Source organism: Trypanosoma theileri, assembly GCF_002087225.1.
Source record: "Trypanosoma theileri isolate Edinburgh chromosome Unknown TM35_Tth_21_V1, whole genome shotgun sequence".
NCBI lineage: Eukaryota > Euglenozoa > Kinetoplastea > Trypanosomatida > Trypanosomatidae > Trypanosoma > Trypanosoma theileri.
In genome coordinates, this window is record NW_021639863.1 from 86136 (window position 1) to 103140 (window position 17005).

Consider the following 17005-nt stretch of genomic DNA (forward strand, 5'->3'; position numbering starts at 1 on the left):
AAAACACTTCACTTTCTTTATCTTCGCCCGTCTGGCTGCCGTTGCATTAGTGTTGAAACTTCTTCTAATGGAACGCCAAAATGTTCCTCCAGCCGCTCTGCGAGTTCATGCCGCCGTTGACGCCAATCGGAGGAAATCAAACAAAATCTTCGCTGCGGCCGCTCCACACGTGCCGCAAATACTTCCGTGCGAACATCATACACTTCCTTCGCCGTATCTCCACATAATATATACTGCGGATTAAACACAATACTACACGACCAGTCAATCTCAAAACGTGGTTTATGACGAAGTTCACGGGGTTCTACATAATGACGTAGTGTCTGTTTATGCTGAAGAACAATGAACTCCGTCGTCCTTGTCTCATCATTGTTACTATTACTATTCATATTGCTATAATCAGCACCACCATCCATGATATCTTTCTTCTCTGTAAATACATGTACAGTCCAGGCGACATCTTGTATATGCTTACACCAAGGGAAACGTAGTAATTCCGTTATCCACTGAATAGAACAGAACACCACAGACTGTACCATATACTGCATTAAGCGAAGTGCTTTACTCTCCACCTTATAATGAGGAGAGGATCGAGTCACAGCATCCACTGTACCATAATTAGGTGGATTCCCAACTTCTCTTGTTTCTGTTGTTGTTGTTGTTTCTATTTGCGTGTTTGTTTTCTTTTCCGATTGCAGCGTCTCTGCCCGCATCATTCCACTCTCCAGCAATACAGCCAATAAGAGGGCACTGGCATCTGCCACATCTACACGGGCCGCATGTGTACTCCACGCGGTGTACATCCCACTCGCATCTTCACCACACAACTCCATCAAAAATCCCACCGCCGTGCGTACACGTTGATTTCTCGTGGCAAGTAATTCCACATCATTATTATTATTATTATTATTACCATTATTATAATCATCTTCTTTCGGATTTTCATCTGGATAATGTCGTTTGCCTTCTTTAGCGTCTACTGTATCCTGAGCCCTATCCATATCATTATGATATTCCTTCTTCTTCTTCTTCTTCCTCTTGTTGTTGTTCGCATCTTGTTGCTCTCCATCATCTTCGCAGTAGTTGTGATGTGTGTGGGTGGCGACGTAAACAGGAATGCGTGGAAAGTCGCGGGTGACGGCCACTGGATCTCCATCCACCGCCTCTAACATCCGCTCCCGCCAGACACCGTCCATTCGGTTAAAATGAACCTCCGCATACTGCGGTGGGTGAAATGGGGATTGATGATGATGATGATGTTGTTGTTTTTCTTCTCCTTGTTGGAATGGGGATGATTTTCTTTTCCTCACATCATCTTTACCACCGCAGGAGGCCCCTGTACCCATGTGTTAAGTAGAAGAGAAGTAAGAGAAAAAGAAAAAGAGATGGAGTTTTTTTTTTTTCTTTTCTTTCCTTTTTTTTCGTTGGGTTTGTGTATACTTGTGGAAGACAGGGATAGAGAATATATATATATATATATATATATNGCTTTTCTAGTTCTGTTCTTTGGACGTTGTTGCGGTTAGTGCTATCAAAATTCTCTACGTATCTAACCAAGAATATATATATAATATATATATATATATATATATATATATATATATATGGGGATTAAGGCGAATAGAGAAAAAGAGAAAAAAAGAATGGGAGTGTTAACAAACAATAATAATAATGTAAAATACACACATACAGACAGACAGACAGAGGGAGAGAACATAGTGTTAACGAAATACACAGAAGAAAAAGAACAACAATAAGATAAGGAAGACAAACATACCGTTTGTACATTCCGATGGAGAAAAAAGAAAGAATAAATAAATAAAATAAATAAATAATCACAGTCTCTTATCGTTGTTTTTTCGATCGATCTACCATTTAACGAATTGTTCTCATACATTCATACACAAACATACATGTATTGTACTAATATATATACAATACGAAATAATAATAAAAAAAAAAGATGCGTATTGACAACGCCAATACTAATAACAATAATAATAATAACAGTTGATATAATAATAATAAATAATAATAATAATAATAATAATAATAATAATAGAATTTGCCCCGTAAACGAATTTTTGCTTCTTCAAAGACCGTAAATAATAGAGAACGGAGTGTACAGCAATATATGTTATACATACGTACACAGACTCCCATATATTCTCATATGTAATTATTTCTCTGTTGCTCTTCCCAATCCAGTAGATCTACAGGAAGCAATAATAATAATAATAATAATATCAGGAAAAAAATGAAGAGAGAAGTAAAGAAAGTAAGAAACAAACAAACTCCATTTCTTTTCTTTTTCCCTCATCCACCTTTATTTCATCTTCTCACTATGAATTTCTCTGCTATTATTTACAATTAATATTGTTATTATTTGAGATAAATAGATAAATTAGATTGATAAATGCCTACATGCATCTGCAAAGGGGTGGGGAAAATACAGAGCGACGAGAGAAAAAAAAGAAATACGTACACCGTAGCCGTGCCGGTCCACATGTGTCGAGAAGAAAGCAAAGAAAAAAAAAGAAACAAACACACATACATACAGAAATATAATGAAAAAGGGGGACAAAGCACAAAAAAGCAAAAAACAAAAAAACAAACAATATATAAATATATAAACACGTAAAGACATAGCAAAATAAAATAAAAAAAAATGAAAAAAAGAAAATGGCAATGACCTGGGGGACGGAAGAAGAAGAACAACAAGAAGAAAGCAAAACATGTCAAGTGGAATCAACCATAATGATAATAATAATAATAATAATAATAATAATAATATATTAAATTAGAATACATACATATTAATAAGAATATATATATATATTTATTATAATAGCTGTTTCTGCTACTGTGTATTTAAAGGCGACTGTTGTTGTTGTTGTTGTTGTTGTGTGTTTGTTGTATCGATCACACCCACTGCGAATGGTGCCAAAAGTCCTTCACACGATACCCATCTGTGATAATAATCATACAATGCCGTACAATCCTTTCCGGCACATTGCATTAACAACCGCCCACCGCCCGGATGAAAGTGTTGGAACTTCGTACAATCATACACGACACCGCGAATAACAAGCCAAAGATCATCTGCTGTGGTGTGCTGCATGACTTCATGCATGGAAAGTCGTGGAAGCGATTTACCCCCACGTGTAATGACACCTTGTTTATACTCCACCTTTTTCTTCTGTTCCTGCTGATGCATTAAATGACTCCAATCCCGCATGGAACAGCCCAAGTGACAAGGGACACGTCCACGTGGAATGGAATTCACAATCTCCGGTGTGAGGGAGAGACAGAATCCATCCTCACTGCAGAAGGGCAATGCACTGGTCGTCCCCAGCCGCCCACTCTGCGTCACTTCAGCCTGCGCCCTCCTCCCCTGCAGAGATGCGGCTGGGGGAGAGAGACTGGACATCGCCTGCAGAGGGGAGGAGGGGGAGGAGGAGGAGACAGAGACAGAGACAGAGGTGGAGGGCTCTATTGGATCCACGGAGAGGGGGTGGTGGTGAAGGGCGTTGGTGGGGGAGGGCGATGGGGGAAGTGAGCGGCGGTCCAGCAGACAGTTGCTGCTGTTAATGCTGCTGCTGTAACTGCTGCTGCTGCATGCGGAGAAGAGACCCTTCGGGCCCTTTTGGGAAATGAGAAAATCGGGTTGATGGCGGTGCTCAATACCTTCCATATGTGAAGTTAATGAAGAAAGGGTTATTATTATTATTATTATTATTATTATTATTATTATTATTTTTTTGTTTGGGGGTGGTGGGTACTCTGTGAGTGGTTAGTCTCTTCAATAGACCCTTTTTTTTTGGTTTGGTTTGGTTTGGTTTATTTATTTATTTATTTTTTTTTCTTCCTTCCTTTTTCTTTTCTTTTCTCTCTCTCTTTTTCTAAATAAATAAATAAATATAAATATATATAGATAATATTTTTCTTTTGATATATTTTGAATAAATAGTCCTAACACTCTGTCTTCTTTTTATTTTTATTTTCTTTCTTCTTTATTTATTAACGCAAGTAATTATTATAATGAAATTTCTTCCTTTCTTCCTCCTTTTTTCCTGGCAATTCTATTTCACAATTCCACACAACCTTTATTGTGTGATATTTATTATACCTTCTCTTTCCTTCTTTTACTCCCTTATTTTTCTTTTTATTTTTTTTTGTAAATATATTTCTTTCTTCCTTTCTCTGTCTGTTTTGGTTAATTGCAAATATACGAGAAGTATAAATGTGAACACAGTTAACCTTTTCCTTTCCCTGTCTCTCTCTTTCTTCAGGTATTATCTCGCTCCTACTTTGGGTAATATAATAATAATAACAATAATTCCAATTACAAAGCAAATGTTTTGATCTCTACTGCCCTTGAACAGTATTATTTTTTTTTTTTTCTTTCGGTTAAAATTCTCTCTCAACCGGCAAAGCGGAAGAAAAAGAGAATAAAACTAATAAAGAAAAAAAAAAACCCACAATGCCAAGAATATATATATATATCAAAGGATATTCAGTGATGTCAAACTAGAACAGTTGACTTCACCTGAAGAAAAAGAAAAAAAAAAGAGGAGGAAAAAATACACAGAAATGTACTCTTCTCCCCTTCACTTGTTTTCTCTGTCTGCTTTTGCTTCTGCTTCAGCGGTTCCTCCTATTAGTGGTAGTTAATAGTGTCTGCTTAACGGTAAGCCTTGTTGTTTACACTCCTTTCTTCTTTTCTTTCCTTTCTCTTGCGCGAACAAAGAAGATCCCTGAAATATTGGTAATATAATAGAGTCTATATATATATATATATATAATTTAGTGAATATAAACGCCTACTCGGCGGAATAAAAATATATATTTTTTCTTTTTTTTTTCCTTTTTTTTTCCTTTAAACCCTCCTTCTCGTTTATTTAGTTTTGTCTATGTTCTTTTTTTTTGTTTAATATTCTTATGTTTACCACAAGAACAATAAACGAGTGAAGGAAAACAAAAGAATGTGGAAAAGCAAAAGAAATATATAAAAAAAAGAGGGAAATCAAAGATGAAAAATAGTCCCTAAAAGGATAAATATCCCCCTCTTCACTATACATACAAAAGAAAAAAAAAAGAAAGAAAAAGAGAAGAGAGATAATAGAGAAATGTTTCCACATTAACAGAGACATATATACAGATACATATATATATATATATATATATATATATATATATACAGGGCAATAGATGGATATACATATTTATTGATTATAACCAGAGTATTGCAATAAAAAGAAAAAAAAAAGGAAAAACAGCAATGTAGATAAAGAAGAAGGAAAAACAAAAACGCTTTTCTTCTTTAGTTAATTCTTCCCACTAAATATACCATGGTCCACACGTACATTTTGGTCTGGAAGTAATCAAGAGAAAACAATATATGAGTGGAATTCCCAGAAACACCCGAAGAGTCCACCCACCCAGATATATATAATTTATTTCTCTTTCTTTCTTTCTCTACAGACTTATTTCATCAACTCACATCGGACTTGAAGGATTTACATCATTTTGTTCCACAATCACGCCTTCTGCGAGTGTATCGGTCACCGTAAACACCTGCGGCCCTTTCATCGGCGTTGGGCTCCACCGTGCTGTCTCCCCACGAACGACACGATCCACATCGTTTACATCCGGCCGCATAAACAAACACGCAAACGGCATTTGATGCCACTCTGCAGTCGTACCTGTACCCGCAGTAGCATTGCGGATTTTAGGCACAGGGCGCACATTCCAATCATCCCATGGTACATGTTCATTAGTGTTTACCGGTGGGGGTTGCGGTGTGGGTGGGAGTAGCGTCTCTTGTGTATAGCAGGAAAGCATGACGACATTATTTGTATCTGAAGAAGAAGAAGAATTATTATATGATGTTGGTGGTACGGCGGGGAATATCTCCATTCGACTATTTTTAACTCGTTGCTCAAGAATGGAGTCACAAATGATTGGCCGTGGTGGTATCATAAATAACTCATGTTGTTCACTTAATCCTTCTTGTTTTGTTTGTGATGATAATGATGTTGATGTTGATGATGATGATGGAGGTTGTGGTACAGGGCAGGGAGGTGGACGTGGAGCTATAGCGGGTGTATACTTCACCGCACGTACAGCCGCTGAATTATCATGTGCGCTACTCACTGTAGAGAATAGTTTGAGTGGTTTCATCTCTTCTGGTCGTGGGAGTACAAACTCTGTGAGTGGAGTGAGATCTAACGGCACATGAAGATTTGCAACTGTGAGCATCATACCCCACCACAGTGAAAAGGCATCCACCGCCGCATTAGGAGATGCCGGGAGTAGTCGAAGTTCCTCCACTGCAGGTGCCGCATCCAACACAGAATCACCAGATGGCTTGGATGTTTCCGTTTTATTATCAGTAGTAGTATTAGTAGTAGTAGTAGTTGTTGTTGTTGTTGTTTCTTTATTTCCCTGCAGTGGACGTCCGGCGATATCCATCACAATCATACTTCCATCACGACGGCGAAAAAGGCCCCGTGAGACCCATTGCCCCTGCGACCAACAGCCCGCATACACCTCCCCATTGAGATAACGTTTGACTCCCAACATCCGCCGCTGTTTAAGCCGCTGTGAACAGGCATCACACACCCGCTGTGGGCCCTCCAACTTAAAATGCGCCGGTAGTGTCACCCGCCGCTGCGAACAGGCATCACAGACGACAAAACCACAGAGACGGCAATGATGTCGACGTAGAAAGAGTGAAAAGGAGACATGACAAAGTGCACAGGTGGGACTATGCATATCATCCACCATCACAGGAGGTGCAAAACAGTCATCACGTTCCCCTCCACACATATTATCATCACCACCAGCAACACCATTATTATCATTGTTACTCTTATTCTTATTAGTGTTATTACTATCACTATTATCCGCAAAGGTAGTATCATATACCGTCTGTGTAATGCCATCATACACACGGACCGCACCCACCAGCACATCTCTACGCCATTCGCCCACTACCATACACTCCCCAAATCGTTCCATCCCACGTCCTTCACGTCGTCCAGCGACAAACTCCCCATCAAACACACTCGCAAGGCCCACAAGTTTCCCACGTCCCTCACGTTCTCCAGACACAAACTCTCCACGGTACACCACTCCATTCCCTCGCTGCTCAATCCCAGTACCGTGCCAGACACCATGAGACCACTCCCCATTATACCGACCACCATCTGCACTGTACGACTCTCCACAACCATGCGGCCGCTGCTGCGCATCCACTTCTCCACGATACCGCAACGTTGCAAGGCGACCCTCACGCCATAAACCTTCATACACCGTTCCATCATCCGCACAATACACACCAGGTCCATCCCAGACATCATCAATGAACTGACCAACATACTGTTCACCATTGGGGAAGATCTGCACACCACGACCATGACGACGGCCCTCCTGAAAGTCACCACAGTAGTAATGACGTTTACCCCACCAAAGGGAACCATAAATATGTGGAACAGACCTACAGGTATATCCCTCATACACAATATACTCCTCCCTTTCCACTTCCTTATAATCTTCCTCCATAGGAATAAAAGATGTTATACTTTTCAGTAAACGTTGTTCCCTATCATATGATTCCGGCGTCAAAGGCGTTGTTATTGACAACCCTGATGTTACTGTTGCTGTTGCTGTTGTTGTCGTTGTTACTGCCGTTGCCGATTCCTTTTTCTCCCCTCCTTCTCTGGAATTTTCATCCTCTTCACTTTTGGCAAATCCCTGACAGTAACGCATAGGTAACCAAATGGTATTAAATTCTAACCCAAGTAACGCTGCTCGCCCACAGTCAAAACACGCTGGAACCTGAGATGGAAGTGCAGAAATATCGGCAACAACAGTACCTCCACCACTACCACTACTCATATTCTCATTACCACCACTACCAGGACTGCTACTACTACTAGTACCTCCAATACCACCTGTTGGAGACCCCATACGAAGGCGTACCAAAGCCTCAATTTGTGGATGACCACGTACATCTATGGGATGAAGACATGAACTGCAACTACTACGCTCACAAAGCGTACACGTGGTTTCCTTCCGGAAAAATGTATATACCTTATCACAAAAGGTACACGCCTTCTGTCCAGTTGTAACACCAGGATTTGTATTGTTACGATTATCACCATTCTGTATGGGATAAATCTTTTGGTGCAAAGGTGCATCCCAACGATGTGGAAGCATTAGACGTGGATGATTTTGTAACCATTCTGTACGCACAACTACACCAGATTTAAATACAACAACACCGTGACGCTCTTGCATACCCACAGATATGGATAAAGGTGGTTTAGATAAGTTTGTATTACTAACACTAGAAGAAACTCGTGACATAATAGATTGATAAAGGGTATAGGGTAATCTTGCTAGTTCCCATTCACCTATAAGCACATAATGGTCGTGAAATCCAATAATCTCTCTCTTATCTTCTTCTTCCTCTGATAATTTTCGACGAAAAAGGTTCATAAACATATTCATCATACCAAAAGAGTTACCACCACCACTATTACTACTATTTTTATTAGTTTCCTCATTCCCCTTAACATTTTTGGTATTATTATTATTAGAAGAAGAAGAAGTTGCTGTATCACCTGTATTAACTTCACTTTCCTCAGGAGCATAAATAGGATCTTTTGGATCTGTTGCATGAAATACACCCTCACCAAGAGGTGCATCCAATTTCCAACGACCAATAAAGAATGAACCATCTGCAAACCATATACGACCTACATTCCCATCACGATTTCCATTTTTAAAACTACCCATATATAAATCACCAGAAGGAAACTCCCATGATCCTGCTTCACAATCCAATACATCATTATTCCAATCTCCCATAATGGTATGTCCTGCAAGTCGAAGAATCCCAGGACCTTGACGCACACCATTCTGAAAAAGACCAAAGTATTCTATAATCGGTGGTGTCCCTGCAGCAACAGCAGCTGCAGCAGAAGCAATAACAGAAGAACTATCTTTTGTATTTCCCATACGAGGACTACTATTACCACTACTACTATTATTAATTCCTGAAATTCCGACAGTTGATGGTTCACGTAATTGTAAGTGTCCTATACCATTAAAAGTTTTATTACCCCATTCACCATCATATCCTTCTATGAAAGCATCTCCACACCATAATCCTGCTTGAATAGATCCATTCGTTCCTTGTAAAATTCCTTCTCCCTCACGTACGTCATTATTAAAGTAACCACTATACTCTGTTCCATCTGCGTAGCGGATATTACCTGGTCCTTGCCTCTTATTTTTAACAAATCGTCCAAAGAAAAAATCACCATTGCGATACCATAATAAACCATGACCATGCATCTTTTCACCAAGCCATTCTCCTTGATAACACGATTTATCATCAGGGAAACTATCATGCCAAAATATTGTACCTTCCTTTCGTTCTCCACGGTCAAACTCACCTACAAAGGTGGAAACTCCAGGATGTTGAACCACACCTCTTCCTTGAATAAGTCCATGTACAAAACAACCTTCTACTATAGCTCCTTGCTTACGAAGTGTATATTTACCCTCACCATTACGAAGACCATCTTTCCACATTCCTTCATAAACATCTCCATTTTTGTAACGCATAGTTCCCTGTCCTCGTATGGTATCGTTTGTAAAAGTACCATAATATTCATCTCCATTAGAAAACAACATAACACCCTCACCATGACGTTTATTATGGACCATCATACCTTTAAATTGACCACCATCAGCATAACTAATTTTACCATATCCATGACGTTCATCCCTATCCCATTGTCCTTCATATACTTCACCACTCTCCGTTACAAGTTTTCCCTGTCCCTGACGACGATTAGATATCCAATCACCATCGTATACATCTCCATTGACGTATCGTGCCATTCCTCGTCCATGACGATGATGTGTATGATGGAAATCACCAGTATACTCCAATGGTGCGTTCGTTTGCTCAAATGGGGAGAAAACAGAAATTCCACGCAATACCATATCTGAAACACGTCGACTGTATGTCATACGTCCATGTCCATGCATTTTTCCCTCATAAAATCCACCTTGATATGTAAACCCAGATGTTATTAAAACACCTTCACCATGAAATAAACCATTATGCCATGCTCCACCGTATCTATCACCACTCCCATATGTAGCTGATGTGGATTTAAATAACATGATACCAATTCCATGTGGTCTATCAAGAAGAAAATCACCATAGTACTCACTTCCATCTGGCATTATATGTACAGTTCGAGATTGTTCACGTGGATTAAACGCCATGACTTGCTGCGGCGTCACTGGAACAGAAAGCACAGATCCAGCATCATAAAAGACGAGGGGTGCAGGTATAGGTGAGGATGTGGATTCGGCATCTGAGCCTGGTTGCTGCTTAGGCTCACCACCCCACTGTTGTTGTTGACCACTCATTTTATTCTTTGTTTCTTTTACCCTCTATTTTTTTTTTAGTTATTATTATTATTTTTTTTTTTTTCAAAGGAAAAAGAGGAAAATTGTGAAGGTAGAGAGTGTGAGGGGTCTATGTAACTATTCAATGCCAGAAGAATACTATTTCTTTTTATTTTTTTTTCTTGATAACACTTGCACACTCTGTTTTTTATTTATTTTTTCTTGGTTTTGTCTTTGTATCTCAACCTTACTACTATACACTCCGGTAGAAAAAAGACTAGAGCCACAAGTTTGGAATACAGTACAGTATAAATATATATAAAGCGTTCCTCCCCTTCTAAAAGCCTTATCCCTCTCAAGAATGTTTTTTTTTTTTATTATAATCTTTTTTTTTTCTTTTATTTTCTCTCTCGTTCTTTTCGTTATTTCAATTCACGTACTCAAACACATTGGTTCGTCAAATCCCTCTCACAACTAAACTTCACAACGCAAATCATCATATTTATCCCGCTACTCCCAACTACTCTCACCCATCGTCCATTCCGTTCTAACGCACACACCAAAAAAAAAAAAAAAAGAATAAATAAATAGAAATATTACTAATGATTATGATTATTAATAATCAGATAGCGTACTTCTTCCCTGTTTATTATTACTCCCCTCCGCCCGCACCATACCTTCATCAAACCAAGCCCAGAAACCGTAAAGGAGATCTCCCTGGACCTGTTAAGTTGTGAAACGCAGTGAAGTACCTTGTACTGAAAATAAGCGATACTGTCAATATCGCCCCTGCCAAACCCCACACCGCAACAGACAGGGATGAACCTGAGATAATGATAGGACTATCAAAATTTCCCATCATTGTTTCCATTCGTCGCGATCTATCATATTGATTACGCTTTGAAGTGGAAGAGAGTACTTCATATGCTTGATTAATTAATACCATTTGTTCTTGTGCAGCTTTCTGTTTCCCCGGTTCATTCCCTACACGATCGGGATGATTCGATAAGGCACTTTGTCGATATGCACGTCGAATTTCCTCATTACTCGCACTTGGCTGTACGCCCAACACCTCGTAGAGATCCACCGGTTGTGCACCCGACATTCTTCCCATTGGATCCCCCCCATTTCCGTTGTTATTATTATTATTATTATTATTATTATTATTGTTGTTGTTGTTAGCATCATCCATTCCGTATGTGTGTCTAAAGATATTTGGAAGTTCCTCCTCCTCTTCTTCCGCCGCCTCCTCCGCTTCCCGGCGGTCTTCCATTTCATCCTCTGCAGTCGCGGGGTGAAGTAATTCCAGTCGCTCTCGCAGTCGGGCCGCGACCAGGCGACTGCCGTAGCAAATAAACGGCGATGCGAACAACACCAGCAGTCGCTCACACCAGAAGAGTTTTCCATCTGTGGCCGTGTGGGAAAGACGACGGCCCACCCACGCCCCCGTTACTCGTGTGAAATACACCAAAGTAGTTTCCATCGCACTGCGGGTTGTGCAGCAGAGATACGGCTTTAACAATCGCCATCGTGAAGTGTGTTTATTGCGGGAGATAATGAATGCCGTGGCCCACGCCGCCTGTTCTACTATTTGTTGAGTCATATCCGTTACCAATCCACTTGCGAAAACAGCGTAGGGTACACTTCTATCATAGCAATGACGGAAAAATAAAAGAGTTCGTTGATACTCCACTGGAAGAGAGTTAAGCACATCTTCACTGTTATCAACTCCCTTTGTTTTGTCACTGCCGCTATTCTTTTTACGTTTATCATGACGCATTAAAAGATCCTCCTCACTTGTTTTACCCCATAAAAGTTCTGGTAAGAATAATAAATTCCCTACCTTATACAGAACACGTGTAAGCCATAATTGATAGAAACGGTATTTCTGTACATACTCCAACAAGAGATGAAGCAGTGCGGCATCTTGCAACAACTCATATCTACTATCCATCAACGTTGCGACAAGCATACACTCTACAACTCGTTGCCCCATCCGCTGTGAAAGTACACCCATAGATGCTAACAGCCGCGATGCTGGATGTATGCCTCCTCCACTAAAGGTGGTATTCTCCAGAAATGTGTACAACACATCACAACTGAAGGAGGAACTGGTGAGATAGTGAAATATTAACGCACCAAAGAGTTCAATGCCATGCAATTGCAGAATACTATCACTATTCTCAGACATTGTGGCACCAAAAAAAAAAACAGCTAGAATTTCTATTCCGTTATTTATATATATATATATATATATATATACGTATATATTGCTTTTAGTTTTCCACGTATAGGGTGTGTCTAGATGTATATATCCCACAAACCCTATGAATTCTTTTTCTTTTTCCTTTTCCTGAGATCTTCACGCTTGTTCCCTCAATCTTTGACAAGAGAGATATATATATATATAAAGAGATAACCTCTTCAGAAATACCGACGGATTCACTCAATAAATAAATAAATAAATAAACGCAACCTCAAATACTTTTCTAGTTTTTGCTTTGAAAACAACTCCTTCTTGATCTTTTATATATTCTTCTGTATTCACACTTTATGCCTTGTGAGGGACTGGAGCTGAAAGTACGAGTCGCAAAATAAAAATAAAAGGCAAAGAAAATGACCTATAGACGTACGTATCACAATACGTTTTTATTGGAAATATAATGTGATCAATATCCTTCTTCCCCTTTGCGAAATAAGAAGAAGAAAAGAAGGAGAAAAAAAAAAAACAGAGAAAGAAGAAGAGAAACTAATTTAAAGAGTGAGTCCGAGTAATAGTCATAGTTAAAGCACATCATAACAGATAGAGGATTTTATTGGAAAATTAATAATAATAATAACACAGTGAATAACATCACTTCATAAGGGTTAAAAAAAAAAAAAAACAAGAACAACAGAATTAAACAATAAACAATAACATAAAGTAGGAGAAAAATAATATAGATTCTATATTTGCACTGAGCAGGCATTATCAACACCATTCTTGGGGGTTGCTCCCATCCGTTTTATTTCTTTTTTTTTTCTTTTCTTTTCTTTTCGGTATTACCACCACACTAATGTAGATATAAACAAAACCTCCGTGTGTATAGTCAAATCGTAGGGAGACATGAAGACAGAAAAATAAAAGAACAGAAAAAGCGAAAGCAAATATCATTCTTCTTCGCTCTAGAGATGGGTTTATACATATATCACTTCTTCAATAATAATAAGAAAATAAATGGGTACTGTTCCTCCATTATTTCTACTCCACCCTCCCATAGTTCTGCACATACATACGATAGTAATAGTAAAAACTGAAGCAGAAGAAAGAAAAAAGAAAACAATAACGAAAAGAGAAGCAATAATCTCACCAGTAATGGGAAAATAAACGAAATTCAACATGCAAATGATTGGATATATATATATATACCCTGTTTACTAAGTGGGGAGGGAAATCAGAAATGAAGGAAAAAAAAATAACCATAAAGATATCCTGTACATGTGTAATCGAACAAAACCCTGATATATATATATATATATCCCTCACTATGTATAATGATGAAACGACAAAAAAAAAAAAACACACACAATGAAGATGGGGAAAAAAAAAAAAACACTCAGGATAAAAAAGACGCATGTAGAGATTCTTAAGCAGAGAAACATGAAAAAGATTTATAAATTAATGTTCGAACATTAATAATAGATCTTGATTGAAGTTGTTTTTTTTTGTTCTTTTTAATTTTTTTTTCTGTTTTTGCTTGTGTTATACTCTTCTTCTATTATTCTTAAAAAGAAAAAGAAACATACTTGTTTTCATTATTTCCTTCCTTACTGTTTTCATCACTTATCACACACACACACACACACACTTCATCTTTACGTAGTGTGGTATGTGGATTCCGTTGCCAAAGACTTTGTTTACCGTCATTATTTCCCATTTCTTCCTCTTCTTCTTCTTATTTTTCCCACCATCATTATCATCACTGGTATTGATATTTCTTTTCTTTTCTTTTCTCTCTATACAATAACTCAAACACAAACACAAACACAAACAAACACATGTGTATATAAAGAACACAACCCCACCCTTCCTCCCTCAGCAGCAAATCACCATCATCATCATCACCACTTATCTTTATTTCCATATTCCCAGAGATTCACAACGGCGTCTGACCCACTTGTGGCTAACATCTCTGTTCCTTGATGATAACATACACGAAAGACTGTACCTCCATGTGCCTTTGTACGCCAGACGGGCTCAGCCGTATAAGTATCTGTAAGCCGCACTGTAGAATCTCTACTGCAGGAGAGAAGGCCTCTACTATACGGCATGTATTCCACAAAATGTACCGGACGTGCATGTTGACAAGCACGGAGTAACGGTGATTCTGGGCGTCTTATATCCCACACCAACACACTTCCATCTATTCCAGAAGAGGCAAATTGCTGTTCATCACTGCGGAGAGCACATGTCCAAATAGTTTTACGGTGACCAAGAAAGCGGGAGGCAACTGTACTACCAGCACCATCCATACCCGTACCAAGTCGTAAATCATGCATACAAAGAATATTATCATCTCCTCCAGTTATGGCAAGCCACTCTTTTTGTTTAGATGTCTCTAATGCAAAGATAGGTCCTGTATGACAGGTAATAATACGTACACATTTATCAGCTTCAACATCCCAGCATCGTAGATTTTTATCCATAGCTATAGAGGCAAAACGTTCTTCCCCAGCAAGATACCCTACTCCATATACTTTATGCGTGTGTCCAAGAAATTCTTCTTTTACCTTTGGTTCATTGACGTCAAACATTCGAATGACGTGGTCATCACCACCATACAAGACGTGATTTCCATTAGGAGAGTACACAGCTGCGAGTACAACACCATTATGTACAGAAAACTCTGTTACTGTTTTTGCTGTTGCCACATCCCAGTGTATCAGTTGCTGTCTCGTACCCGTAAGCAATGTCTTTCCATCTGTAGAAAATCTCATTGTAAATGCCGTTTGCGAATGTGCCTTTACTGACCGCACAAGGCGTGGAAACACGGCAGAGTTGACTGTTTTGTTATCATGACTCTCACCACCACCAACACTAGTTTCATTATTACTATTACTATTATTATTGTTATTAAGGGTGTTAGACATAACCCCATCCCCATTCTCTATTCCTTCCAATGCATCCATATCATACCCCACATCATCAAGTGCCTCTTCAATAAATGGATCTACAGCAATATACCGTTTCTCACGCAACTCATTCGCAGAGGTCTCCACCTCCACACGTTTCACTCGCCGCGGCCGCACCGTAGATCCCGATCCCGTCTGTTCCATTGTACGTAAATCCACTGTGTAGGCACGTTTTTTCAATACAATCATGCACGTCTGCTGGCCCGTACGCAGTGCGGTGTCCAGCCGCTCGGACGCCTCATCGCCGTACGCCTCCCACTCGCCCGGGCAGTCGAGATCCTCCACAAACCACGCGTAGCGCCGCTCAGACCCCGCCGGGTTGTCGCCCCCAACGGCGTCCGGACGCATCGCCTCCAAGTACTCCGGTGGTGGGGGCAGTGTGGAAGGTATGCGGGGAGGCACGACGACAACGCCAACGCCGCCGGAGGGTTTTATAAGTATGGTGTCAATCACGTTAAGTTGACGCGATCCTTTGGGGATATTCGCATCGTCTTTATTACATCTCGTTGTTGTACTGCTACCAGATCCCATTGTGTAATGTATGGCACCTAGAAAACAAAAGTATACAAAGTATCAGTCTGTGTTTCTGTATCTCTCTCTCTCTATATATATGTATATACGTACGTATATATATATGTGTGTGTTTGCTTTTCCTATATATTAGTGTTCTTTTTTCTTTCCCTTTTTTGGGTTGCGTTCCTTCTTGGCTTTGATATGCTTCTTCTGGTTCACCCTGAGAGTTCTACTTTTTCCCCTTTAAGGAGCGTTTATTTTATTATTATTTTTTATTTCCTTTTCACTCGTGAACTAATACAGAATAAGAGATAATAAGAAGAATAACAAAAGAAAGAATATATATATATATATATATGGTGCAATAAAGGAAGAGAAGGGATTAAGAAAGGAATAAAAGTAAAAAAAAATAAGAAATAGACTATCGATTAAGTCACTTCTTTCTTACACATTACACAGAGAAACAAACGTTTATTTGAGAGTGACACTCCCGAGGTAGAGAAGGAAAAAACAAAAAGGGAACCCAGAGTTAAAGAGAAGGATATTTGTAATACAAGTGATGGGAGCAGTGGGTTCAATCACACAGACTCACTTTCCATCATTGTTTTTTTCCTTCTTTCTCTTTGATAATATAGCAGCAGAAGCAGCATTATCAAAATGGTACAGAAGGACACACCTTAGTTATTCTGCCCCATTCAAATAATGTGCACATAATATATACTTCTACTCCATAACTTTATCATATTTCTTCCATCTGTTCCTCCCTTTTTATTTTTATTTTTTAATATAAAGCACAATCAAGAAGAAAAAAACTGTTGCATATGTTTTTTTTTCTTTTTTATTTTATCTTCACTCTTCTTTCCACCCCACTCCAAAAAAAAAA

General features: G+C 39.1%; 5 protein-coding genes across 5 annotated transcripts; all 5 read right to left on the bottom strand.

Moving 5' to 3' along the window:
- Positions 1-17: 17 nt before the first annotated feature.
- On the bottom strand, positions 18-1346 carry TM35_000211360 (uncharacterized protein; the record flags this gene model as incomplete). Its single annotated transcript, XM_029026986.1, has 1 exon — positions 18-1346. One exon carries the CDS (start codon positions 1344-1346, stop codon positions 18-20), a length of 1329 nt encoding a protein of 442 aa, XP_028881596.1.
- A 1514-nt stretch (positions 1347-2860) lies between these two features.
- Positions 2861-3694, bottom strand: TM35_000211370 (putative cytochrome b; the record flags this gene model as incomplete). Its single annotated transcript, XM_029026987.1, has 1 exon — positions 2861-3694. The coding sequence occupies one exon, from the start codon at positions 3692-3694 to the stop codon at positions 2861-2863; it is 834 nt and encodes a 277-aa protein (XP_028881597.1).
- Positions 3695-5499: 1805 nt separating this feature from the next.
- TM35_000211380 (uncharacterized protein) lies at positions 5500-10458 on the bottom strand (the record flags this gene model as incomplete). The annotated part of the gene is made up of 1 exon (XM_029026988.1): positions 5500-10458. The coding sequence occupies one exon, from the start codon at positions 10456-10458 to the stop codon at positions 5500-5502; it is 4959 nt and encodes a 1652-aa protein (XP_028881598.1).
- A 661-nt stretch (positions 10459-11119) lies between these two features.
- On the bottom strand, positions 11120-12628 carry TM35_000211390 (putative chaperone protein DNAj; the record flags this gene model as incomplete). Its single annotated transcript, XM_029026989.1, has 1 exon — positions 11120-12628. The coding sequence occupies one exon, from the start codon at positions 12626-12628 to the stop codon at positions 11120-11122; it is 1509 nt and encodes a 502-aa protein (XP_028881599.1).
- A 1910-nt stretch (positions 12629-14538) lies between these two features.
- TM35_000211400 (uncharacterized protein) lies at positions 14539-16140 on the bottom strand (the record flags this gene model as incomplete). The annotated part of the gene is made up of 1 exon (XM_029026990.1): positions 14539-16140. The coding sequence occupies one exon, from the start codon at positions 16138-16140 to the stop codon at positions 14539-14541; it is 1602 nt and encodes a 533-aa protein (XP_028881600.1).
- Between the last annotated feature and the right edge of the window lie 865 nt (positions 16141-17005).